A 26,310-nucleotide genomic window follows, 5' to 3' on the forward strand; every position below is an offset into this window, starting at 1 on the left:
GGGACCCACGGGGAAACTGAGGCTCGGGCAGCGGGGTCCGGCCGCCCCGGCCCTTCCCTCCGCCCCGCCCCGGCCGGCCCCGGCCTGCCCCGCCCCGCGTGGGGACGTCACAAAAAAGGCCCCCAAGGCCGGGCGGGCCGGGGGTCTCAGCCCAGCTCCGCCGCCTCCCCGCGCACAGGTCCGTAGTCGTCCGCCCGGGCAGCAGCGGCCTCCGGGGGTCGGAAGCGCAAGGCGCCTGCGCACTCGGCCCCTGCTCCTGCGGCCGCTCTCGCGTGCGCGGGGCGGGACTCCACTTCCCGGCGTGCCCCGCGAGTGGGCACGCAGGCGCGGTCGGGGCCTGGGTTGGCGGCGCGCAGGCGTGGTCGGGACCCGGCGGCGGGGACGCGCAGGCGCGGGCGGGCGCGGGGTCGCGCAGGCGCAGCGGGGCGGGGCGCGGGCCAAGGGAGCGCCGGGCGGCGGCGGCGCCAGAGCGGGTGGAGCGCTCCGGGGCCCCGGGCGGCGGCGGCGGAGAGGAGGAGGAAGGCGGCCCCGGCCCCGGCCCGTCCCGCGCCCCCGACGCGGCCCCGGGCCCGTCCGCCGCCATGGCCCGGCCGCTGGTGCCCAGCTCGCAGAAGGCGCTGCTGCTGGAGCTGAAGGGGCTGCAGGAGGAGCCGGTGGAGGGCTTCCGCGTGACGCTGGTGGACGAGGGCGACCTGTACAACTGGGAAGTGGCCATCTTCGGGCCGCCCAACACCTACTACGAGGGCGGCTACTTCAAGGTGCGCGGCCGCCGGACTCGGCCCCCCTCCTACCCAGGCCCCGGACCCTTCTCTCCCTTCGCCCGACCCTCCTCCCCCGGCCCCGGATCCTCCTCCTCCTGCCCCGGCCCCGGCCCCTCTTTCTCGTTCCCCTGCCCCGGCCCCCGTCTCCTGGTCCTCCTCCTGCCCCTGCGCCTCCTCGCCCGGCCCCCTTCCTCTTCTGCCCTGGATCCTCCTCCCCCGACCCAAAATCCTCCTCCTCCCCTGGCTCCGGACCCTTGTCCTCCTCCCCCTGCCCCCGACCCCCCTGCCCCGACCCCGGATCCTCCTCCTCCTGCCCGGGTCCCGGACCCTCCTTCCCCGGCCCCGGACCCTCTTCCTCCTCCCCCTTCCCCTGTCCCCCTCTCCTGCCCCCGTTCCTCCTCCCCCTGCCCCGGACCCTCCTCCCCCGACCCCGGATCCTCCTCCTCCCCCGGTCCCGGTCCCCCTCTCCTACCTCCGTTCCTCCACCCCCGGGCTCCCTCCTGCTCCTGTCCCTCCTGCCCCTGCCCCCGCCCCCCTCCTCTCCTGCCTTGGTCGCTCCTGTCCCTGCCCCCAACCCTCCTGCCCCGACCCTGGATCCTCCTCCTCCCCCGGCCCCAGCCCCTCTTTCTCCTCCCTCAGCCCCAGATCCTCCTCCCTTCCTCTGCCCTGGACCCCCTCTTCCCTCCTGTCGGGGCGACCCCTCCCTTTTCTCGGGACCGAACTGTCCTTTTTCTCTTGAGGTGACTGTCCCTCGGTCCCATCCCTCTTTCACCGGCCCCAGATTCCCTCCTCCCTTGGCCAGACCCCCCTACCTCAGCCAGACTCCCCTTTCCTCAGCTGCATCGCGTTCTCCCTCCCTCTTTTGGCTGGACCTCCTCCTTCCTCAGCTGGACCTTCCTCCTTTCTCTGCCAGATTCCCTCCTCCCCCGGCAGGGCCCTCCCCACCTCAGTCAGGCTGGGGGACCCCTTGGTGTCCCCTGACGTCCGGCCCCAGGAGTCCCCGAGAACCGGGTTCCCTTGAAGGCCGCTTCAGGCCCCCAGAGAGGAGGCCGGAGCCCCCTGTTTGTTGGATGCGGGGTTTTGCTTCCCTTCTCGCTGGGAGGCTGGGCCCGGTGCCCCGTCTCTCCGACCTGGCTAGCCTTGCAGGGAGGGAAAGGGAGCCGTGGCCCACCCGGCCGCCAACTGCCCCCCTGGCCTGCCTGGAGGACAAAGGGAGCTCCCCAGAGGCGGGAGCACTGTGGGGGCCGCAGCTTTGGGGAGGAAGGAGGGAGGGAGCGAGGCCAGTGTGGGGTGACTGCCTGGCCACTTGCTCGAGCTCCCACAAAGTGGCAGCAGGACGCGCTTGGAGAGCGGCCCCCCGGCTGAAAGCAGGGCCCAGGCCCTCTGCTTGATCACTGGGCTATGTAACGTGTCTCTTTTGGGGGGGTGGAGGCCGCCCCTCCATCCTCCGCCCTGTGCCTGCAGCCAGCGCAGAGTGCGCCCCCAGGCCCCAGCTCCTGCCAGCACCCCGGTCCTGGCTGCTGAAGCTGCGCTCCTCTCGCCCTAACGGGCCTTTCCTGGGTTCCACAGAGCAGGTGGCTCCTTGGGGCCCGAGTCTCACACTCTGGGTCCTCTCCACTGTCCTCTGCGGTGTCTTAATTCCTAGGGGTTCCCTGTTGTTGGGCAAGTGCTTCCCAGGCAGGCTGTACTTCTGTCTGGAGTGAGAAGGGACTCGGGCCCAGATCTGGGCAGCGTTCTTGGTCTAATGGTCTGAGCCCAGCCATGGCCTTGGAGCGACCCCGCTCATGTGGAAGCACTCTGCTCTTTGAGCCTGAGGGACAACGCGGGGGTCTTAATGTGCGCCAGGTGGGGAGTGAGCCCTCAGCGCAGGAACCCCCTGTCACGGCTGGCCAGGAGCCCCACACTGCCCTGCCAGGTCCTGCCAGGTCTTGCTTGGCTGGAGGCCTGGGTGGGGAGCAGAAACCACAGCCCGGCCTGCTGCAGGGCGGGGCGGGTGCTGCTGGGTAGATGTCTATGTTTGCACTTTGGGCTAATGGAGCAGCCTGGTCTGCTGGCGTGATCCCTGAGTCGAGGTTCCCTCGTGCTGGGTGGGATGAGGGGACGAGTGTGGACCGCCCTGGGCCAAATTCTGTGTCTGCCACCTGGCCTCCCCATGCAGGCAGCGGATTTGGTCACTGGTGTAACCAGTGCCCTCCTCAGCCTCTCTTGTGTGCTTCGGGACAGCTGGCTGTGAGGATGAGGGTTCAGAGCTGGGATAACGGGGTCACCCCCTGAGGCCAGGCCAGGTCTCCGAGCAAGGTTGCCTGTCTGGGAGGAGAGGACGTGGGTCTCTGGCTATTGCCCAGTAACTGGTTGCAAGGGGTTGTGGGTAGAACTGCCAGGTTAGCGATGGGAGTCATGCTGTTGCTCTAGAGAAGACTGGAGGCTTCATTTCGTCTGCCGTAGGGTCTGTCCTCAGAGAAGCCAGCGTGAGACTCAGCGTGGTTCTGCTGCCGACTGGGCCCTCCTGTCCACGTGCGGGTGTGTGGGGGTGGGGAAGACTCTCTTCGCAGGAGATGTGGAAATACAGGGAGTGGGAAGTGCCCATGGGCCTCCATGGGTCACTTCCGCCTTCCTCTCGGCCAGCCCGGCTGCACCCACTTCTCCTTTGCGAGTCATAGACGGGCCCCTGGGAAGTGCGGTGTGTGAGGGGGCTGCCGGGGAGACCTGGGTTCCAGAGCCCCTTCCGCACCTCGCTTGTCGTGTGTCCTTGGGCACAGTGGTTTCCATGTCTGAGCCTGTTTGCTCAGTGGTGAAGGCGTCTCTGGGTGCTTGAAGTGAGACGTGGTGGGAACAGTGGGTGCTCGGTGCAGGGATGTCTCGGCCAAGCTCGGGCGTCACCTGGAAACCAGTCCTGGGCTCGGGGCTGCAGGGTGGGTCCTGACACCGCATCCCAGGATTGCTTTGTGGCCTCAGCATGCTCACCGAGGACACAGGGATGTCCCCCGAGGGCCCCGCCCAGGAGGGCGATGCTCCAGAAGTGGGCCTGTCTGGTCCCCTAGAGCCCGGGCAGTGCCAGGATCCAGCCAGGCGTCCGGTGCCTGGACTGGGGCCTCAGTGACAGACAGAGCCCCTTCCCCACTGAGGACCGGGCAGCTCCGTCACTGGCGGGCGGCCCTCCCCATCTGCCCGTGACTTTCCTCTCGGTCTCCTGACCCCCACGTGGACACCTGTGGGCAGAGCGCCATCTGCCCCGCGCTGACTCATCTCCTCCCATGGGCCGGCCGCCGAGGTGTCGGGAGGGGTTGCTGAGTGAACATGTGGCTATTTTAGTCCTCCCTACAACCTGGAAACTGAGGCTCGGGAGTCCAGGCCGTGCTCAAGGCGCACAGCTCCCAGGGCCAGGGCCTCGAGCCAGACTGGTGTGCAGCTGCCTGCTGGCCTGGGGCCTGGAGCCAGGGCCCGGGCACCCGTCCCTCCTTCGGCCTGGGCGCCAACGGCGGACCTGCTCTCTGGGCGGGTGCCCACACTCCCCGTGGTAGTGGAGGCTGTGGTCAGGCTAGTGACCCCAGAAAGCTGAGGCAGCTTGTCGTGCCCCAGACCCCAGGCCTGTGGGGACATGGGCAGCAGGCAGGGTCCGTCGTGCACACCGGCTGTCCTGGTGGGGTGTCCGTCCCAGGCTGACGTCCTGTTCCTGTGTTCCTGGGCGGAGTCCCCAAGCGGTGGCCTGAATTTGTGCTCGGGAATGGGGGCCAGGCAGCCTGGCTGAGCCCCTGCTCTCCCCAACACAGGCACGCCTTAAGTTCCCCATCGACTACCCTTACTCCCCGCCCGCCTTCCGGTTCCTGACCAAGATGTGGCACCCCAACATCTACGAGGTGAGCCTGTGCCTCCAGGTCTCTCTGTGATGGGGGCGTGGGGGGTGTTGTGAAGGCGCTGAGCCCTCCCTCCTTCTGTCCCGCGCAGACGGGGGACGTGTGCATCTCCATTCTTCATCCCCCTGTCGACGACCCCCAGAGTGGGGAGCTGCCCTCGGAGCGGTGGAACCCCACCCAGAACGTCAGGTGAGGTGGGGGCCCCCCCCCTTCCCGACCTCCTTGCTCCTGCGGGGCCTGCTCAGGCCCGGCCAGCCCTGGGGACGCACCCGTGTCGTCCTCGGGGCCATGGCTCCCGGCGGTGCTGCAGCTGCTGTCCAGGCTGGCCTCCCGCCAGGACGTTGGGGTCCCTAGGGCCGGCTCTGCGGGCCTCCCCCCTCGTTCTCTGACACCCTGCCCCGTCCACCGTCGGGCATGGCCTTTGGGAATGCTGTGTCCACATCTGCCTCCCCTGGGTCTCCCTCCGTGCTCAGCCCCCACCGGACCCAGCCCCCGCCACGTTGGGGGTGAGCTCCTCGCCCTGAGTGGGCGGCCCCCTGTGGCTGAGTGGGCACCCTGCCTCCTGGCCTGCTCATCCTTATTCCAGCCCAAGCTGTAGTGGGAGTTGGTGGCACGGAGGGAGCCGCTCCCCAGGCGGGACCTCTAGGGGATGGGGATGGAGGGAAGAAGGGGGTCCCGGCCTCAGCTGCCCCCACGTCTTGTCCCCGGAGCTGGGCGTGTGGCAGAGGACGGGAGGTGCCCGGTGGGTGGGGCGGGCCCAGTGCTCAGCCCCTGCTGTCCTGGGGAGCGGGGGTGCTGGGGGCCCTGGGCGGACGCCGGCTTCAGGACGTGTCCAGAAGCCCCCGTCACTCAGGCTGAGGGGCCGGGAAGCGTGGTTCAGACTCCAGGCTGGACGCCCCCACGCCTGCCGCCGCTGACACCCTGCTCCCCCAGGACCATCCTCCTGAGCGTCATTTCCCTCCTCAACGAGCCCAACACCTTCTCTCCGGCCAACGTGGATGCCTCGGTGATGTACCGCAAGTGGAAGGAGAGCGAGGGCCGGGACCGCGAGTACACGGACATCGTCCGGTGAGGGCCAGCGGGCACGGGCCGCGGGGGTTAGCCGGGCTCAGGCCCAACGCGTGGGCGCTCTCTGGTCTCTCCTGCCGCTTGTTCCAGACAACGGGCATCGCCTTCCCCGTTGCAGCGAGAGCTCCCACCGTCCCGGCTGTAGTCGGCGTGTTTGTGTGACGCAGACACGCGTGTGCGGGTCAGCGCACGTGGTGTGTGTCACGTGTGTGCCAGGCACCCACTAACGCCCCGGCGTCCACGCAGCTTCACAGGGTTCCCCACGGCCCCTTCGCCTGGGAGGGGAGCCCGCAGCTCCTGCCCTCCTCTGCGCCCCCGGCCCCCCCTCGGGCAGCGCCTCTCAGGACGGGGGGGGGCCCCAGCGTGCATGTCCCGCTGGGGGCTGGGTCTGCTGTCGGCGTTTTGGTGCCACCTGAGCCACGTCAGGGCCTGCGTGTGTCTCTGTGTCTGTGGGTTCATGTGTGCGTGCGTGTGCCTCTGTCTCTGTCCCCCGACTTGGCTTCACACTCCTCCTCCCGGGGATGGTGTTTCTCGAGTCACCGCGGCTGTGCTTTGTGTAAGGTCTGGTCCCCACGTGACAGTTGTCTGTGGACCTCACTCCCCTCAGTGGGCGTGGATCCTGCAGTTGTTTCCAGAAGGCGGACAGTGGTCACGGTGTCGGCACGTTTAGGGAACAGCCTTCTTTTCTGAGAAATAGTTTTTTCTGGTACAAAAGCGGCAGGTCACTCGGGTATTTGCGGAACTTGACCCCAGTTGTTCTAGTCGTTTCAGGCATTTTCCTCGTGAACAAACAGGCGAAGGTCTTTGCCAAGGAGTCCTGTACGTCATGGGTTCTCAGGCCGCCGCCTCCGGCTCGTCCCCCGCGCTCTGCGGGCTCTCGACGTCCACATCCGCGTCCCTCTCCAGTGCGGGGTTCACTGGCTCATTTCACGACAGACTTAACCCTTCATTAGGTTTTTCCCAAATATCCTGTTTCTTACCTGCCTTCAATGACAAAAATCAGTAAGAAGCCAGGCGCACGTCTGTGAGGAGCCAGCCGTGTGAGGCCCGCGTTTTACCAGCAAGGGATGGGCGGCCCGCCCACGCTAGCGCCCACGCAAACGCCCAGGACACTCTGGTCCCCAGACACTGACAACAGCCCAGACGTCATCACGGGTGGAGGGTGGGGAGCCGTGGCCTGTCCATGCTGCGTCAGGGCGTCAGCGGTGTTGGGAGTGGCACTGAAGAGGCACAGGGGAGCCTGTGGGGCCACCTCGTTTGTGGGGACAGTGCTCAGGGGTGTGCCCGGCGACAAGGCCACAGAGACAGACCCGAGCGGGAAGAGGGAGCCCGTGTGTGAGCAGACACGATTTCAGTACAGACAAGGAGAAAACCCCACAACCCTGACAGCTGATGGATGACACTTGTGTCTCCTTTCAGACGTCCACCCCACAACTTCCCTCCTGCCCCCAGTCACCCCCCACCCCAACCCCTGACCTCACGTCTAGACGTGCAGAGGACGGCCTCCGAGGCCACTGCTCTGACCTCCTCACCTCTGAGACCCGTCCGTGGGGCCTGGCACACCCACACCGTCCTGTCACACACGGCCCGTGGCGGCAGTGAGCGTCACGTCCTGCAGCCGCACCAGTGCCCACCTCTTACATGTGTGCACGTGGATAGATGTGTGTATGCAGACAGATGTGCACGTGTGGACAGATGTGCACGTGTGGACAGAGGTACACGTGTGGACAGGTGTGTGCACGTGGACAGACGTGGACACATAGAGGTACACGTGTGGACAGACACGCACGTGTGGACAGACGTGCATGCCATGGACACGTGTGCACACGTGGACAGAGGTGCACACGTGGACAGAGGTATGCATGTGGACAGCCGTGCACACCCGTGGACATGCACACGTGGACAGATGTGCTCATGCGTGGACAGACGTGCACGTGTGGATAGAGATGCATACACCTGGACAGAGGTGTGCATGTCGACAGACATGCACATACAGACAGACACACGCAGAGATGCACACATGGACAGAGGTGCACCCACGTAGACAGCCGTGCACATGTAGACAGACACATGCAGACAGATGTGCACGTGGACAGAGGTGTGCACGTGGACATGCACACACGTGGACAGCCATGCAGAGATGTGCACATGGAAAGAGGTCCTAACGGGGACAGAGGTGCGTGCACGTGGACAGATGTGCACACATGTGGACAGCCACGCACATGCAGACAGACACATGCAAACAGATGCACACGGGGACAGAGGTGCACGCAAGTGGACAGAGGCGTGCACACGGACGGAGATAAGCACGTGGACAGATGTGGGGCGTCTGTTAGGGGGTTGACGCGTCCCGTCTTGGGTCCTCCCTGTGCTCTGCGGGGTCCCGTCCTGTTTGCCTGTCTCCTCCTCCTGGTGGATCCCGTCAGTTCCCTTGTGCCCCCCGCCCCGTCTGCTGGTGTCCGCATGTCTTAGGGGAGCAGGGTTTCTGAGGGACCTTGGAGATGTCGTGCAGTAGCCCGTGTGCTCTGTACCCCACACGCCCCTAGCAGCCCCTTCCTCCTTTCTGCATCCCCACCGTCCCCCGTGCTGGGCCGTCACAGCTTTCTGTCTGTGGGGTCTGAGCGCTGTGGTGGGTGTCCCAGTGTCACCGGACCGGAGAGTCCGCTCGCTCAGGTTGGCGGTCAGCGTCAGAGAGAAATTCAGACGCTGACACAGCGGTAACAGTGAGCAGAGATTGACTAGAGGAAGGGTCAGATACGCTCCAGGTGAGGAGCGGGCTGTGCCCGAGAGCGCACCTGCCCCGAGTCCTGGGTTAGTTTTGTTTTTATTTGGACTGTTTAGAGGGAATTAGCGTTATCTGGTGATCCGTCAATAATGGTCTTTCCTCCACCCACACGTCAGGAGGGGAATTCTCGACCTTCTCGGGGACCCTCTGGAACTGTCCTGGCAGTCATGCCCACAGAAGGGGGCGGATGCGTGTGGAATTCATGTGTAAACTAAGGAAAGGTCGGCGTCTTCTAGAGGCACAGAGCAGAAGGCTCTGCGTGTGCTGTCGGTGCACCCATCATCTTTATCCTTGTGGTCGAAGGTCTCGGACTCCGGTGGCGGCGCCGGGCAGGTCTCAGTCCCCCTTTGTCTGTATCCCGTGGGCTGCCAGCAAGAGGCTCCACCGATGCGGCGAGGTCTGCAGCCGTGACCCCGTCACGTCTGCCTCGCTGCCTGTCCTACCGAGAGGTGCTCTGCAGCCCTGGGGCGCTGCGTGGCACGGCCTTGGGGTCGGGGTGAGCACAGGCTGGGCACCCCGAGGGTCCTGCCGCGTGGCCCGCTCCCCATCCCAGCTCTTCCCACCCGCCTCCACGTGGTACCAAAATAAAACCCAGGCTATTTTTATGCCCGAGCCTCCCAGTGGGCTGGCTCACACGTGCCACATGGTGAGCATGACGGCTGCTCTCGGCCCATCTGCCCAGCTCACCGTGTCCCCGTGCCCTGCCGGGGTTAGAGCTTCCGTGTCTGTGGTCCACCCTCCGTGGCTTTGTTTCAGAGGGAGCTCCTGCCGGACGCTGGGGGTCGCGCTGCAGCAGCGGAGCTGGTGGGCGCGTGCCCGTGGGGGCGGGTGTCACTGTGCCCCCCGTGGCCCATGCTGTGCTCCACGCCGGCCATGGGTTTGCTGGCTCTGCCCACGGCGACAGAGGGTGGTGTCTGTCGTGTGCTTTCCTGGGCGTGGCCCTTGGCTCCCGTCCTCTCCTGGGACCCCTGTTCCATTGTCCACAGGAGGCAGCCAGCTGGAGGGTGGAGTAGGCGTTGGGCCCCACGGCCCAGGTTTGTCCATCTGTCCGTCCGCCCCTCCCTGTTCACAAAAGCACGAGACCAGTGCGAGTCCCCTGTTCCCGTCCCCCGCGGTGACAGTGGGGTGAGCACGCACAGCTCGGCCTCAGTGCTCTGCCCAGCGTGGCGGCCTGTCCCGGGGTGCTCAGGATCTCAGAGGACCGAGTGTCCCGGTGCCCGAGGTGCCCGTGGTGTGGGCCTGGGCCGCCCGGCCCTCCGTGCGGCGTCCATCTGTCGGGAGTGGAGTGGGCAGCCCCTGCCATGGGCCCCGTGCGCATGGTCACCCCCTCCCCACCCGAGGCGCCGGCCGTGGGTGCTGGCGGCCCGGCCCCTGGCGGTGACGCTGACGCCGGCCGTGTCTCCGCAGGAAGCAGGTCCTGGGGACCAGGGTGGACGCGGAGCGGGACGGCGTGAAGGTGCCCACCACGCTGGCCGAGTACTGCGTGAAGACGCGGGCGCCCGCGCCCGACGAGGGCTCGGACCTCTTCTACGATGACTACTACGAGGACGCCGAGGCCGAGGCCGACAGCTGCTTCGGGGACGACGAGGACGACTCGGGCGCCGAGGAGTCCTGACCCGCGTGCCGGCCGAATAAACGTCCAGGTGTTACCTCAGCGCCCGGCTGTGTGGCTCTGGCCGCCCGACGCCGAGACTACCTCACGGGCGGGGCCCGGCCCCCCAGCTCCGCGTGCGCCCGCGGGCCCGGCTTTGCCTCGGCCCCAGGAGCCCCGGGGGCCGGGAGCTGGGCGCCGGGCGGGGCGGGCAGGCGGGCCGGGGGCCGCGGGGCCCAAGGGACGGGACCCGGCCTTCCGCAGCTCCCGCCGGCTGGAGCCGGGGGTCTGGGGCTCCCGGCCTGCGAGTGGACGGAGGGACTCGCAGTTGCCTCTTCTCTCTGGTTTGGTTTGTTTGGAATCTAAATAAAGTGACTTTACGAGAAGCTGGAGAATCCCTCTCCCTTGGCCCCCCAGAGGGCCACTCGCCACCTGGCACCTGGCCGGAGCCCGCGTGCGAGGGACCCGGGTTAGGCGGGCGCGCGGCCGCCCCTCGTGTCTGGGGGGAGGGCCCAGCGGCCTGGGGGTTCTTGAGGCCGAGCGTGCAGCCCCGTTCGGGCGGCTCCTCCTGCGGCCTGAGAGGCCGTGCCCAGCGCGGCCGCAGGCCCACAGGCTGTGTGGTGGGGACTCCGTTGCCCAGGCCCCTGTTCCGTTTCCACGTCACGAGAAGCCCCGAGCGGCCTGGGTGCGGGGCCGGCCGCGTCGTCAGGAGGAAGCCCGGTGGCTCAGCCCGGGCCCATGCCTGCCTGACCCGTCTCTGCGGCCGGAGCCCGGACGCCCCCCTCCCAGGGCAGACCCCACGGCGGCCTGCCCACCCGCCGGCAGCCCTGGACGCCCCACGGGTCCGTGCATTTCCTGACATGAGTGGCTCTCCTACATTCAAACGTGGAAGGTTTCACCCAGCCGTCTTAATTTCTGGCTTTCCTTAAAGCCCGAGAGCGGGTGGCACGGGGCAGCGAGGGCCCCTGGACGGGCGCCGTCCGCCCTCCTGACCCGGGGGCTTCCCCCTCCGCTAGTTGGAGCAGAGCTGGCCTCCCCTGCCCTCCCTCCCGGCCTCAGCTGCCTCTGAGCCCCCCACATGGGACCAGCCACCCAGCCTTCGGAGCACCAGGGTGTCCCCAGGCCCCTGCGTGGGGGCCCCGGGTGAGGGACCCTCCCAGTGCTCGCGGGCGCCAGGCCAGACCGACCCCCGTTTCTCACCTGCGGGCGCCTCCCACTGCCCAGGCCGGGCCGCGAGGCTCCCCTCCTCCTCCTCCCCCTCCACCGAGGGCAGCGAGGGGCGGGTGGCGCCCACGCCTGGGCTGCTCCATTCTGGGGCCGGGTCCCTGTGGCCCAGCAGGTGGTGGCCGTGGGAGGACAGGGCCACAGGCTGACCCAGCCACTGCCCGTGGTGCAGTTTACCTGGAACCGGCCCATTCACCTGTGTCCATGGCTCCCGAGCGGCAGCGTCACAGCAGAGGAACCGCTGCACAGAGTGGCCCAAAAAGCCGAAAACGTTTGCCGCCCGGCCGTTTACAGAAGAGTTTGCCCACCCCCACCCCGGGAGCATCGCGGCCCTGACTGCCACGTCCCAGAACCTGCTGGCCGGCCCCGCCGCTCGGGAGCCGGGGGCCTCCTCCTCCACCGTTCCCGCCAGACAGACCTCCCCGAGCGGGTGACACGGGGCCACCCGTTCATCACGCTCGGCTTGCGCAGGGCGGCTCGTCCCCTCCGCGGTGAGACACTGCCCCTCTCCCATCCCCTCTCCCCTCAGACCGTCCCCCACACGCCCCCAAGGAGCTTCTGCTTCTGCACGCGGGTCTGAGGCCCCGGCTTCGAATCCCGTAACCTCCCTGCCGTGGACAAGTGGCCTCAACACTCAGAACCTCAGGGTTTTGAGCTCAAAGTGAGGATGGTAATTAGGGTCGCCCCGTTAAGCTGAATTTCAGGGGAACAACACACAGTTTTTACTATGAGGACATCTGTGTAATACCGGGGACATCCTTATACTGAGAAATTATCCATTGTCTGTCTGAAATTCAGCTCAAACCGGGCTCCCTGTTTCCAGCGGCTAAATCTGACCCCTGACGCTAATGGCACCCACCTCCCGGGGCCGTTAGGATTAAACAGGATAAGACGTGCAAACAGGCTCCATAAATGCTGATTTTTCTTAAACTCATCCCTGGCCCCGCCACCCCACTGTGTGAAGACACAACTCCAGAGCCTCACGTGCCTGACGCTGTCAGATGAGAGATGGGACGGTGACGTGCTCCCAGGGCCCCAGTGCGTGGAGGAATTCATTGCCTTTCCTGATCAATTTTTTCAGCCCCTTCTTCCTTTATCATGACCGTTTCAGTAGCAAAGGACACACACGACACCCAACTCAAACTGACTCAAGCAAAAAGGAATTTCATTGAAACCCCCCAACAAGGCCCGGGGTTTCAGGCATAGCTGGATCCAGGCGCTGGTTCTGTCCAGACTCTGTCTCCCCCTTGCTGTGGTCAGCAGAATAACAGCCCCAGAGAGTGAGGGACGTGTCAGGCTTCTGACCTCCAGGAGGATGAGAGAGAAGTTTGTGTGGTTTCAGGCCGTGAAGATGTGGTGATTTGTTAGTTTGTTACAGCTGCAGGAGGAAACGCATAGGCCCCGAGCTCAGCTTTCTCTGCGTGGCCTCATTCTCGGGTGGACCCCTCTCGCCTTGGGACCACCCCAGGCTGACATCTTGCCAGCTCCCCGTCCCGTGGAGAGTGAGGGCTGTTTCTGAGAAGTTCCAGTAGAAGAAATCCGGACCGTGGTCTTCCCTGAGCCGGCTTAGGGTGGTCCTCTGCGCTGAACCAGCCCTGCAGCCCGGGGATGGAGCTCTGACCGGGTCTGGGTCCCGGGGTGTGCGGGAGGCAGGACGGGAGCCCCAGGAAGCCTGCACACCTGTCCCCCCGCGTCACTAGTCCATCACAGTCCTCCACACGGCAGAGCCAACCGCTCACAGCCCACGAGCGTTCATACCCTCTTTATTCATAACAACCAAAAACTAGGCACAGCTCACATATCCGTGGATGGATGATGGATACACACAGAGTGGTCCATCCACATGCTGGAATATTACTCAGCCATGAAAAGGAAGGACATTCTGACACCTGCTCCAACGTGGATGGACCTTGAGGACATGATGCTCAGTGACATGAGGCAGACACAGAAGGACAGACACTGTGTGATCCTCTCACAGGAGGCCCCTAGAGGAGTCACGTCCACAGAGACAGAAAGTAGACGGTGGGGCCAGGGGCTGGGCGGGGGATGGTGAGTCAGTGTTTCATGGGGACAGAGTTTCAGTTTGGGAGGATGAGAAAGTTCTGGAGGTGGATGGTGGGGATGGTTGCACAACGGTGTGAATGTGCTTCATGCCACTGAGCTGTGCACTTCAAGTGGTTAAAATGGTGAATTTCGTGTTATGTGTATTTTGCCATAAAAGAAAAACAGGGCAAAGAAAACACATTAAAACCACAAAAAAACCCGTGTTTGCGATGGGGGTGAACGTGACAAGGTGCTAGATGATACGGGGGAATTTTTGTTCGTCTTTCTGGTGTGATAATGGTGGTGTGGTTTGGTCTTCAGAATCCACATCTTCCAGAAACACTTTCTGAGATGCTTATGGGTGAGATAAACTGGTCGGGGCAGGTGTGAATGTTGCCTCCCCCACAGGAAGGGGTGAGGCGAGGTGCTGGGGGCCAGGGCCTGCACTCCGCTGACTCCCGGCACCATGGAGGCCCCCTCGTCCCTGCTGCTGCTGCTGTTGCTGCCGGCCCTGGGGTCCCTGAGGGCAGGTGAGCGGGGGCTGGAGGGGGGGGGAAACTGAGGCCCAGGGGTCTGGCGTCCAGGGGTCCATGGGTGGGAGGCAGAGCCCCGGGCGTCAGAACAGAGACTGGAAACAACCCCGCTGTCCCCAGAAGAGGACCGATGGGAGAGATGGCGGCTCCAGAAAGATGGGCGGTGAGAACGTTCTGGAACTGGATAGTGGGGATGGTTGCACAACTGTGAACGCATGGGAAGCTCTGGATGGTGGATGTTAGGGATGTGAGCTGTATCTCGTAGAGGTGTTACGATCTCGTATTTTTCTGAGGCATCTGAGAGTAAGCTGGGGACGCCCGGCCCCTCGCCCCTGAATGCCTGGGCGTTTTCTGCGACCACGGTGGGACTCAGCATCGTGCCCTAATCTGCAGACCTGTTCAAATCCGCCCGTTGTCCCGACGGCGTCCGTCGTGGGGGCAGAAATCCAACTTCCCTTGGTCCCCTCCTTGGTCCGGTTTCTCCGTCCCCCCGGGTCCTGTGACGAGCACGGGCCTGTCTGCTGTGTCCCCAAGACCGGGTGCAGGTTGTGGGTTTCCAGCAGGGACCACGGAGGGGGCTGTGCTCACCCCCTTCCTGTGCCAGCGCCTTCATCACTTGGTGAGGCCGACGTTCACCAGGTTTCTCCATGGTAAACCCTGTGCCGCTCACACCCCACCCCGAGCTGGGCTGGCGGGCCGTGGGGGGTGCAGGCCACGTGCCCCCCAGCAGCACCCGGAGGCAGGGCCTGTCCTGTACACGCAGACATACCCCCGAGTTGCAGAGCAGGAAACCACGGCCCGGCAAATGAGGCAGCCTGCCCAGGATGGCCCAGCGGGGAGGGGCAGGGCTGGAATTTGAGCCCCAGCGGGCTGCCCCCCCAAACCATGTGTGCTTGGCCAGGACTGGGCGCCGGGAAGCTTGAGATGGAAGGAGGTGAGTGAGTGGTGGGCATCCCAGAATTATGGCCAGGCTGGAGGAGGATGGCTCTGTGATGACCTGAGGACCCAGCGGGATGGGCATCCAACCGGCCATCTCTCATCCTTTCTCTCTCCCTTCCTTCCTTCCTTCTTTTCTTTCTTCCATCCGTTTATCATCCAACCATCCATCCATCATCCACCCATCCATCATCCATCATCCACCCATCCATTTATCATCCAACCATCCATCCATCCATCTATCATCCATCATCCATCATCCATCCATCATCCATCCACCCATCCATCATCCATCCACCCACCCACCCATCCATCCATCCATCCATCATCCATCCATCCATCATCCATCATCCACCCATCCATCATCCATCATCCATCATCCATCCATCATCCATCATCCATCCACCCATCCATCATCCATCATCCATCATCCAACCACCCATCCATCATCCATCATCCATCATCCATCATCCATCCACCCATCCACCCATCCATCATCCATCCACCCATCATCCATCATCCATCATCCATCCATCCATCCATCATCCATCATCCATCATCCATCCACCCATCCACCCATCCATGATCCATCCACCCATCCATGATCCATCATCCATTATCCATCCATCATCCATCATCCACCATCCATCCACCCATCCACCATCCATCCATCCATCATCCATCATCCAACCACCCATCCATCATCCATCCATCCATCATCCATCATCCAACCATCCATCCATCATCCATCATCCATCCACCCATCCGTCCATCCATCATCCATCCACCCATCCGTCCATCCATCATCCATCCACCCATCCGTCCATCCATCCATCCATCCACCCATCCATCCATCCATCATCCATCCACCCATCCATCATCCATCATCCATCCATCATCCATCATCCATCCATCATCCATCATCCATTCACCCATCCATCCATCCATTGATCCATCCATCCTTTCATGCATGCATCCATCCATCCATCCTTCCATCCATCATCTATCCATCCATTCATCTCTCCGTCATCCCTCCATCCATTATCCATCCATTCATCATCCATCCTTTCATCCACTCATCAGTATTTGCTGAGCACATAGTGTCCTAGACCTGCTGTAAACAAGACAGGCACAGGGCCTGCCCTCACATCGCTTGTAGCCTAGTGGGGCTAGACGGGCACTGAGCAAGACTGTGTGTGGTACAGCGTCAGGGAGGGGTAAGTCCTGGGAAGAGAACAGAGCAGAGAAGGGTTGTATTAAGGCGGTTGCGGAGAGGTCTTTGAGGAGACAACTTTGGAGCAGATACCCTGTGAGGAAGCAGACTTGGGAATATCTGGGGAAAGGCACTCCAGGCTGCTGGAACAGCACGTGCAAAGGCCCTGAGGTGGGAATGAGGGCAGCGCCCTGGAGGAACAGCAGGGAGGCCCGGTGGCTGGAGTGGAGTGAGGGGGAGTGCAAAGGAGGCAGGGCCAGCTGACGTGAGTCTTCTGGGTTGTGGGGAGTTTGGGTGCTTAAAGCATGATGGGGGATTGTAGGAAGATTTTGAGCTGATTTACATTTAAAAACATCAATCCTTTTAAATTCATGATTGGTTTTAAAACATATTAAGATATAATTCACATGCTATACAATTTACCTATTTACAGTGTACACGTCAGAGAATTTTAGTAAATTCAGAGTTGTGCAACCATTACCATAGTCTAATTCCAGAACATTCCATCCCCATAAATGAACCCCTATTCCGTGCCCCAGCCCCTGGCAACCACGAACCCACTGTCTGTGGATGTGCCTATTCTGGACATTTCACATCAATGGACTCACACACCATGTGTCCGGTGTCTGGTTCTCATTGAGCATCGTGTGTTTGAGGTCCGTCCACGGTGTGGCTGTGTTGGGGCTTCACTCCTTTTCATGGCTGCATCATATTCCAGTGTGTGGGTGGAATTGTGTGTGTCCATTCATCCACTGATGGACATTTGAGCTCTTTCCACTCTTTGTCTCTCGTGAATCGTGCTGCCGTGGACGTGCGTGCACAGGTTCCATGTGGACGTGTGTTTTCATTTCTTGTGGAGGGGAATCACTGGGTCGGGGGGTAACCCTGTTCACCTCTGAGAAACTGCCAGACCGTTTGCACAGCGGCTGCACCATCTCACATCCCCGCCCGACGGGTACAGGAGTCCAGTCTCTCCTCTTCAACCAGCTCCTCTGGCTGCAGGGTAGAGGCTGTGCTGTGGTGTCCGGGGGAGGCCCGGTGGGGCCCAGAAGCAAGGGATGGGGGTAGATGTGGAATGGTCACCTGCTGGTGACCGGGATGTGAGGGTGAGGGATGTGGAGGGACTGGGACCGCCCCACCTGTCAACCTGCTCGTCTCGGGGAACAGAAGGGCCTGTGTCAGGGTGGTCAGTCTGTCCAGGAGCTGGGGAAGGAGGGTCACGGCCGGGGTGGGGCAGCAGCCCTAACGTGGCACTCTCTGTCCCCTCACCAGGAGGCAACGCGTCTGAGACCCGCATCATCGGGGGTCGTGAGGCAGCCCCCCACTCCCGCCCGTACATGGTCTCGCTGCAGCAGGCGGGCACCCACCTGTGTGGGGGTGTCCTCGTGCACCCGAAGTGGGTGTTGACAGCTGCCCACTGCCTGATCCAGCCGTGAGTGACCCTGCCTCGCCCCACCCCCTCTGTCACCCCAGGCGTCCCTGAATCTATCCCTAGGTCCCCCATTCTCACCAGGGGGTGGGTCCTGGCAGATTTAAGCCAATTGTAGGGTTGTGGGGGGGTCCCCTTCACTCTCGGGTGATTGCTGAGCCATGCATATGTGACATTACGGATTCCTGGGGAAGGTTTACTCGCTACAAAGTTTACTCTGGATTGGCCAGTAATAAAGATCCCAGATCAAAGTGGCGGAGGTAACCAAAGAGGATCTGTTGGCTCATGTAACTGAAAAGTCTAGGGGGCTATAAGCTTCAGGCAGGGCTTGATCCAGGTGCTCACATGAGGCCCTCAAGAGCCTGCCTGTGTCTGAGCTCTGCTGTCTTGCCCCTTGGCGGCATTATCAGGAAGGCTGTCTCACCTGGTGGCAAGGATGGGCCCTCAAGTCCTGGGGGAAGAGCTGGCTTCTCTATAGTTTGGGCAAAGTTATGAGGACAGGTACTGATGGGCCCAGCCTAGGTGGTGTGCCAGCCTCTGAACAAATCGCTGTGGTTGAGGCATAACATACGCACGGGGTGAGGCTGGAGCCCCGCTGAGGGGAGCCCCAGGCTGGGGGTCCACATTTTTGGACACACACAGCCCCCTCCCCTCGCCAGGGCTGGGCTGGCGTCTTGGGCAGGAGTGAGAGCAGGGACAGCTTCCCGGAGGAGGCGGACAGAGAAGGAGCAGGGGGAGGACCGCCCACGGAGAGGCCGGGGGAGGGCCGCGGGGGGGGGGGACAGCGAGCGAGGGGCCTGGAATGCAGCTGACCGGGGGGCGGGCGGGGGCGCGGGGGTCCGCGGGCTGCGGCCGCCCACGCCCGACCCTGCCGCCCGCAGGATGGCGCGGCTGAGGCTGGCGCTCGGGCTCCACGCGCTCGGACAGCCCGGCCTCACCGGCCGCATCAGGACGGTGGTCCGGCACCCCGACTACCAGCCGCCGCCCCATCTTCGGAACGACCTCGCGCTGCTCAAGGTTGGGGGACGCAGGGGCGGGAGGAAGGGCAGCTCGACCCCAGGCCGCCCCCGCGTCCCCGTTACCGCCCCCCACCGCCCCCTCCCACCGCCGCTCCCCCACCCCCTCTTCCGCCCTGTCCCCCACCCCCACCGCCGCTCCCCCACCCCCCCACCCGATCCCGACCCCCACCCTCACCGCCCCTTCCCAGCCCCACTGCCCCTCCCCCGCCCCCTCTTCCGCCCTGTCCCCCACCCCCACCGCCGCTCCCCTACCGCCCCCACCCCGCCGCCTCTCCCCCAACCCTTCTTCCGCCGCCCCCCACCGCCCCTGCCCCTCCACACCCCCGCCGCCGCTCCCCCACCCCCCCACCCGATCCCGACCCCCACCCTCACCGCCCCTCCCCACCCCCACGACCCCTCCCCCGCCCCCAACGCCCCTTCCCAGCCCCACTGCCCCTCCCCCACCGCCCCTCCTACCGCCCCCCCACTCTCCCCTCCCTACTGTCCTCTGGGCCGCCCCCTCCTGTCCCCCACTGCCTCCCCTCCCCCACCGCCCCGCCCCCCCCTCACCGCCCCCTCGCCCCCTCGCCCCCTCGCCCCCTGCAGCTGGACGGGAAGGTGAGGCGCAGCAAGACCATCCAGCCCCTGGCCTTGCCCCGAGGGCGCCACGTGGTGGCAGCCGGAGCTCAGTGCAGCTTGGCCGGCTGGGGGCTGACCCAGCAGGGTGGGCATCTGGCCCGGGCGCTGCGGGAGCTGGACCTGCGCGTGCTGGACGCCCGGATGTGCAACAACAGTCGCTTCTGGGACGGTAACGTCACCCCCTGGATGCTCTGCCTGCAGGCCCCCGCCAAGGACCAGGCCCCCTGCAAGGTGACAGCGGGGGTGGGGGGTCAGCCTCTGGCCGGGCCCAGCTCTCTCCGTTCTCCTGGCGGGCGGGGAGGGGGTCGCGGAGGTTGGTACCAGCATCAGCCCACTTCTCAGACACAGAAACCGAGGCACAGAGAGGTTAAGTGACTCGCCCACGGTCACACAGTCGGGGAGCGAGCGGCGCAGCTGGGGTTTGATCTCCAGCCCCAGAGATAATCAGGGCATAGACACAGCAAGTGCAAAGAGTCTGGGGCGGGAGGAAGGAGCAGAGAATGTTAACAGGACAGGAGGAAGGAAGGGAATTGAAGGAGAGGGAGGGCGATGTGGGATGCGGCCCTATAACCCCTGTCGGGGGAGGAATCAGTCCCCCGCCCCAGGATCATTGCGCCCCCTCCCGCGGGCACAGGGAGTGACCTTGCCCTGTGGCCTCTGCAGGGGGACTCCGGCGGGCCCGTGGTGTGCAAGGGCCGGGTGGCAGGGATCCTGTCCTTCAGCTCCAAGGCCTGCACGGACGTCTTCAAACCTCCGGTGGCCACCGCCGTGGCCCCCTACATGCCCTGGATCCGGAAGGTCCTCAGCCGCCATCGGTCCCCGCCGCAGGCCTGATGCGCCAGGGGGACCGCGTCCCCGTGGTGGGGCCCGTTCCCTGCGGGGCTGTGGGAGGGCTGGAAGGGGACCGCCCCATCTCAGAGGAACAATAAATTGTCACCGGGAAACCGCGGGGCTGCCTGGACTCTGAGCCCACCCCCGCCCCGCGCTGGCCGAGTGGCCTCAGTTTCCCTGCTTGGGAGGCAGAGGTTGCACGACTGAGGCCGCTCGGGGGCCAGCAGCGGCTCCAGGGCGGGGACACCAGAGGGGACACCAGGGGGCGGCATTGACCACGCTGGAGCGGCAGCGGGAGCCTGGCGGGCAGGGGGCGGGCGGGGCCCTGCTCGTCCGGCCCGCAGTGAGGCCGGTGTATGGGCGCTGGACCCGGAGCGGGTGGGGAGACAGGAACAGAAACATCCAGAATCTTCTCTCTCTTGTTGTTTGGCAACATCTTTATAGAGGTGTAAGTCACACGCCACGTAACTCACCCTTCTGAAGTGTATGAATCAGTGGTTTTTAGTGTATTCATGGGGTTGTGCAGCCAGCGCCATGATCTAATTCCAGAACATTCCATCACCCCAAATTCCATCACCCCATTAGCAGTGGGCACCCCAGCCCCTGATAACCAGGAACCCACTCTCTGTCTGTGGATGGGCCTGTTCTGGACATTTCACATCAATGGACTCACACACCGTGTGTCCTTCTGTGTCTGGTTCTCTCACTGAGCATCGTGTGTTCAGGGTCCGGCCACAGTGTGGCTGTGTCAGGGCCTCACTCCTCTTCATGGCCGCGTCATATTCCAGTGTGTGGGTGGACACACTTGTTCGTGATGGACACTCGGGCTGTGTCCACCTCTTGGGTGCTGTGCATCTGCTGCTGTGGACATGTGTGCAGACACTCGTGTGGACGCACGTTTCATTTCCTAGGACCCACGTGCGACTGGGTCAGCCAGGCCGTGTGGTGACTCTACGTTTAACTGAGGACCTGCTGCCGTCCAGCAGGATTGTTCCATTTTATTATGAAAACTCTCAAACACACAGCAGAGTGGAAAGAACTCCCCGGTGGGCTCGGAGGTCCCCACCCTGCGGGCTCAGCCGTGAGCAGTGGGGTGTCTCTGTCTCTTCGTCCACTGTCCCTCTGCCCGTCTGTCCGTCCGGGGGTCCAGCTGAGCGGCTAATGCATCTCCGAGTGAGGTGCAGACTGGAGACGGCTCCCCAGACACTTGGGTGTGCACGATGCTGGGGTCTCGGGGTGCATTTAGAGCCGTCTCTCTGTCTCTCTCTCTCTCTGTCTCTGTCTCATGTGGAAATGCACACAGCTCAGCGGCTGATCTGCTGTTTTGACAAAAGCGTGGACCCCTCGGCCCTCGCAGCCTGGTCTTCAGCTGAGCTTCTGCATAGTTATCACCACGCACGGGAAATAAGTCAAAGGGATGAAAGGTCCCGTCCCCCACCTCGCCCCACCTCGTCCCCTGTCTCCTCCAAGGGTGCTCTGGGCGCAGGTTTGATACCCAGGGAAAGGGGTACACACAGTGCCCTGTGACGGTGACGGCCTTGGAGGTGACCCCCGCCGGGCTGCCTCAACCCGCCTGCCCCACCCCCTCCGGATCATAATCTTTTACGAGGAGGTTCCCTCCCATCCTCCCCCACAAGGCCCCGGGTGTGTCCGTGGGCGCCCAGCCCAGAATCGGGGTTTGCAGAGCAAAAGTCAAGCATTTTTTTCATCTTGGTCATGCTGCAGGATTTCTTCTCAGTTCCAGGACTTCTGGACGAGAGGACGAGGGGCATGAGGGGGACGAGGGGGAGGGAGAAGGTGCAGAGTCTCTCTGTCTCTCTTTTTTTCTTTGATGAATTGCTGAAGCGTTCTTTATCTTTTTTTTTAAGGGACTTATTTCTACAAGAGTTTTAGATTTACAGAAAAGTGAAGACTGCCGTGTTCCCATGTACCCAGCCCCCCCCCCGCTGACGTCCGGCCTCAGGGGGGTGCATTTGTCACAATTAATGAACCGATATTGATACGTGTCATTCACCAAAGTCACACTTGATTCGGATTGCCTCAGTTTCCCCTGATGTCCCTTCTCTGTCCAGGACCCCACGTGACATTCAGACCCCCGTCTCCTCGGGCCCCACTGGGCTGAGACGGCTTCTCAGACGCTCCCGGTTTTGGGGATTCCTCTGACCCCCCCTCAAGGCCGACGGGTGTGGGGAGGGGCAGGTGCGTGTTTAACCTTGAGCTTTATAATGAGGCGTCACCTCCATCCAGAACAGGCCCAGCTTCCAACGGCCTGAGGACTTCCCACAAACCAAACTGTGATGTGATCTGCAATAAGAAACGTGTGTTTGGTCTAGTCCTCGTTCCTGGCACGGAGCCCCCAAAACCCCGGGAGTTTCCTATGAGATAACGGAGATACGGGGTCTTCTGTTATTTGTAACCAGCCCCTTTCAGCCACACCGAGCTTAGGACAACAGTGATCTGGGGAACCCCCCTGGGATGGGGCCGGAAGGACCGAGGGAAGCGGGGGCTGCAGACAGAGGTCTGATGAGGTCGAGGAGGTGAGAGCGTCCCAGTGCCCCAGTCCTGGGGGACAAACGCTCCCGCGCGGACCCCGCCCCGTGTGCCCCCTCACCTGCTGTCCCTCTGTGTCCTTTGGAGAAACTAAACACAAGCGTTTCCTGAGCTCTGTGAGCTCCTAGCACATTAATCAACCCCGAGGAGGGGGTTGTGGGAACCCCTACTTAGAGGCGAGGAGGGTGGACGAGGGCGGTGGACAGGGGGTGCGGGAGACGCCAGGCCCCTTCCTCCCGGCCTCCCCAGAGGTCGGAGGGCCGTCCCCGCGGCAGGTCCTGGGGCGGCTCCGGCTGGATGGAGATCAGTGGGGGCTGCGCCCCCCTCCCTGGGGCGGCTCCGGCTGGATGGAGATCAGTGGGGGCTGCGCCCCCCTCCCTGGGGCGGCTCCGGCTGGATGGAGATCAGTGGGGGCTGTGCCCCCCTCCCGGAGATGCTTATCTCGGCTCCTCAGCTGCTGCTTCCTGCCCCTGGGGCCCCACCTTCCCCACCCCAGCTGAGCGAGGCCGGGGCTTGAAGCAGGGCGGCCCCAGCACCGACGAGATGCCGTCGCTCTCCCCCGCGAGGCAGGAGGGTCCGGAAGGCCTGGCCCCCAGCACCCTGTCCAGCCTGGGGACTCCACGCCACCCGGCCTCGCAGTTTCTGCTGGTGTCGAAGGGGGCGGCTGAATGGGGTCCACACCTGGTCTGAGGGTCTCACTGGGTGGATCTCAGGGGGGCTGTGAGGATGCCACTGAGCGAGGGTCCCGGGCACCACAAACCGGGGGGCTCGGAACAACAGGAATTTGTCCCCCACAGTCTTGGAGACCAGAGGTCCGAGATCACGGTGGGCAGGGCTGTGCTCCCCGCCAGGGCTCCAGGGGCGAGCTCCTGCCTCTCCCGCCCCTCCCAGCCTCGGGGGGCCCCGGCGTCCTGGGCTTGTGGGCGCGTCCCTCCATCTCTGCCTCCGTGGCCACGTGGCCTCCCCCGTGTCTGTGTCTACATTTCCCTCCTATAAGGACAACACTCACATTTAGGGCTTGCCCTGCCCCAGCGTGACCGCAGCCTAACTAATCTGCCTCCAGTGACCCCGTTCCCAAATGAGGCCCCGTTTTGAGGTTCAGTGATGTGAATTCTGGAGGGGACACCACTCGCCCCGGGACAGACGGGGACACTTGTTGCCCTGCGATGGAAGGCTGTTCTCACCCCAGCGACTGACAAGGAGACCGTGGCTCTGGGCGAAGCCACGTCCCACGTCCCTGAGAGGCGGGGGAGTCGGGGGGGCCTCGGGCCCGGGTCCCCCAACATGACACTGGGGAAATGGACAATGGGACAGGCACGTGGAGAGACTGGCCAGCCTGGGGTCTGTCCCAGAACAAAGGACAGAGGACAACAGCACAGCTCACGCGGCGAGCGCAGGGCTGGGCTGGCCGGAGAGCTGGGGAAAATGCCGGGCACTCAGGGGCGTGGACCCAGCGTTTATTTGCAGAAATACTCAGCTTCTCAAATATGATCCTCTCTCTCACATCTTAGGGTTGAAGGTGGTGCCGGCAAGTCTAGGGGGAACATGTGAGAAGGAGAGAGAGACAGAGACAGAGACAGAGAAAGAGAGAGAGACAGAAAGAGATAGAGAGACATACAGAGACAGAGAGAGAGGGAGAGAGACAGAGATAGAGAGCAGAGACAGAGAGGGAGAGAGACAGAGACAGGGACAGACAGAGACAGAGATACAGACACAGAGAGACACGGAGAGACGGAGAGAGGGGGGAGGGAGCAGATGTCCCCGGCTGGGCATGCAGGTGAGGGGGGTTATTATCCTTAGAACTTCACTGAAGTTTGAGGACTTTTCAAAATAAAACATTGAGGGGGCCGGCCTGGTGGCTGAGTGGTTGAGTTTGGGGCTCTCCGCTTTGGTGGCCCAGGTTCACGGGTTCGGATCTCAGGTGCGGACCTATACCACCCATCAGCCATGCTGACGCAGCGTCCCACGTACAAAATAGAGGAAGATGGGCACAGATGTTAGCTCAGCGTTAATCTTCCTCAGCAAAAAAAAAAAAAAAATTGTAAAACAAAAAATCTTCCTCTTATCCCGCTACGACAAAGATATGGACACACTGGGGAGGAAACCTTGAAATCAACCAGGAAATCCTACAGCTCAGCGACCAGAGGTCGACAAGGGTCCCTGACACTCATGAATAACCGTCAACGAAAAGAAACCCTCGGTTATCAGCCTGGTGGACCAGGCTGGGGAAAGACTGGTTATCTTCCTTTCTTATACGGATTTATCTTTGTCTTGTCTTATCTTTATTTTTTGGAGTGCATCGCTAGAAAAGACTACAAACCCACGGGCGCAGAAGTCCAAAGCCCAAAGGCTCATCTAGAGGGACTGTCTGCATTTTCTGGGGAAGATACCGGTGATGGACGGGGGTGGGGAGGGCGGTGGCTCCCGTGACCCCCTCGCAGGGCGGCGGTGGTGGTGGCACTCGGTGGACGGACGCGCCCGCCCTTAACGCCAGTGCCAGGCTGGCTGGCCGGGTGTCTCCCGGGTCCCCGCCTGCGGGCACTCCTGGGCCGTAACAAAACAGCACAACTGGGTGGCTTAAGACAACAGAAATTACACCCTCATGGTTCTGGGGGCAGAAATCCAAGATCACGGTGTGGCAGGGCCGGGCTCCCTCCAGAGGCTCCAGGGGAGGGTCCTTCCTGCTTCGTCCAGCCTCTGGGGGCCCCGGCGTCCTGGGCTTGTGGCCGCATCACCCCAGTCTCGGCCTCTGTCATCACATGGCTTCTCTGTGTCTGTCGCTCCTCTTCTGTCTCTTATAAGGACGTTGTCATTGGATTTAGGGCCACCCTTATCCACGAGGACTTCATATCAAGACTCTTAATTACATCTGCAAAGACCCTTTTTCCAAATAAAGTCCCATTCACAGGGTCTGGGAGCTGCCTTGTTGTCCCCTGCCCATGTCCACTCCCACCCCCAGGGCCTCTCCCCTGGCGGCCGAGACATCCCCCGATGACACAGGTCAGAGGAGAGGACGACCCTCCCTGCTCACATCCCTCCCCGGGCTCCCTGGGGCCCAGGAATGAAATCCACCTTCTCCCAGCCGTCACCGCCTGGGGCCGGGCTGCATCTCCAAGCTCCCAGAAGAATACGCCTGGAGAACTAGCTGGAACATTCGAGCAAGGGACAGAGGTGTGACAGAGAATGAAAATCCTACGTCGTCGTCTCTCCTCCCATCTGTGAGTTGAAAGGTTTTATAAGAAAAAGCACAAGGTGAGCAAACCAGGGCAGATACCCAGCGATGGGACAGCGGCCGGTGTCTCAAGTGTGAGGCCCTCGGGACAAGACGGCCTCTGCCAGGGAGGGAAGGGGCGAGGCAGTGACCTGGAAAGGGCACAGCCTGGGCAAAGGCTCAGAGGCAGGAAACACTGCCAGTGAGGCTGGGGCCAAAGGCGTGGTGGGTGGAGGGCGCCGAGGCCGAAGGGGTCAGTGGGGGCGAGGCCGAGGGAGGGGTTCGGCCTCGATTGCAAGAGCTGCTGGAACGAGGGAGATCCAGGCCAGAGGAGACAGCTGCCTCCTTCTCCTGCTGTCAGAGGAAGCCGCCAGATCTGAAATCCGGGCCCTCCCAGAGGGGGTGCAGGCCCCGGAGGCCAGGGTGGGAGACAGCGAGGGTCCTGGATGTCCACTCGCCCACAGCCAATTAGGGGCACCCGCAGGGGGCAGATGGCGGCCCGGCACAGGGCCCAGGCCAGGCTGGCTGTCCCTGCCCTGCACACGGGCAGGCGGACAGCAGGCAAGGGGCCCGGGATGGACGTGAGGTCAGAGAGTGACCTGTGCGATGAGGGGAGTTACAAGGGTGAGGGGACCGGGTCAGAG

At 63.2% G+C, this 26,310-nt stretch overlaps 2 protein-coding genes across 3 annotated transcripts; both read left to right on the forward strand.

Moving 5' to 3' along the window:
• Window positions 1-468: 468 nt before the first annotated feature.
• Window positions 469-10,445, forward strand: CDC34 (cell division cycle 34, ubiqiutin conjugating enzyme). Of its 2 annotated transcripts, XM_058537782.1 has the most exons (5): window positions 477-758; window positions 4,532-4,618; window positions 4,707-4,804; window positions 5,549-5,683; window positions 9,876-10,445. In XM_058537782.1, exons 1-5 carry the CDS (start codon window positions 582-584, stop codon window positions 10,081-10,083), a joined length of 705 nt encoding a protein of 234 aa, XP_058393765.1. In that variant the 5' UTR covers window positions 477-581; the 3' UTR covers window positions 10,084-10,445. The 2 variants fall into 2 exon arrangements, with proteins under 2 accessions (XP_058393766.1, XP_058393765.1); XM_058537783.1 differs by lacking the exon at window positions 5,549-5,683 and having other exon boundaries at window positions 469-758.
• A 3,172-nt stretch (window positions 10,446-13,617) lies between these two features.
• On the forward strand, window positions 13,618-20,038 carry GZMM (granzyme M). The gene is made up of 5 exons (XM_058537778.1): window positions 13,618-13,856; window positions 17,281-17,440; window positions 18,319-18,454; window positions 19,042-19,305; window positions 19,738-20,038. The coding sequence occupies exons 1-5, from the start codon at window positions 13,793-13,795 to the stop codon at window positions 19,906-19,908; spliced, it is 795 nt and encodes a 264-aa protein (XP_058393761.1). The 5' UTR covers window positions 13,618-13,792; the 3' UTR covers window positions 19,909-20,038.
• Window positions 20,039-26,310: the final 6,272 nt, after the last annotated feature.

Source organism: Diceros bicornis, unplaced genomic scaffold (assembly GCF_020826845.1).
Source record: "Diceros bicornis minor isolate mBicDic1 unplaced genomic scaffold, mDicBic1.mat.cur scaffold_67_ctg1, whole genome shotgun sequence".
In the NCBI taxonomy this organism is placed as follows: Eukaryota; Metazoa; Chordata; class Mammalia; order Perissodactyla; family Rhinocerotidae; genus Diceros; species Diceros bicornis.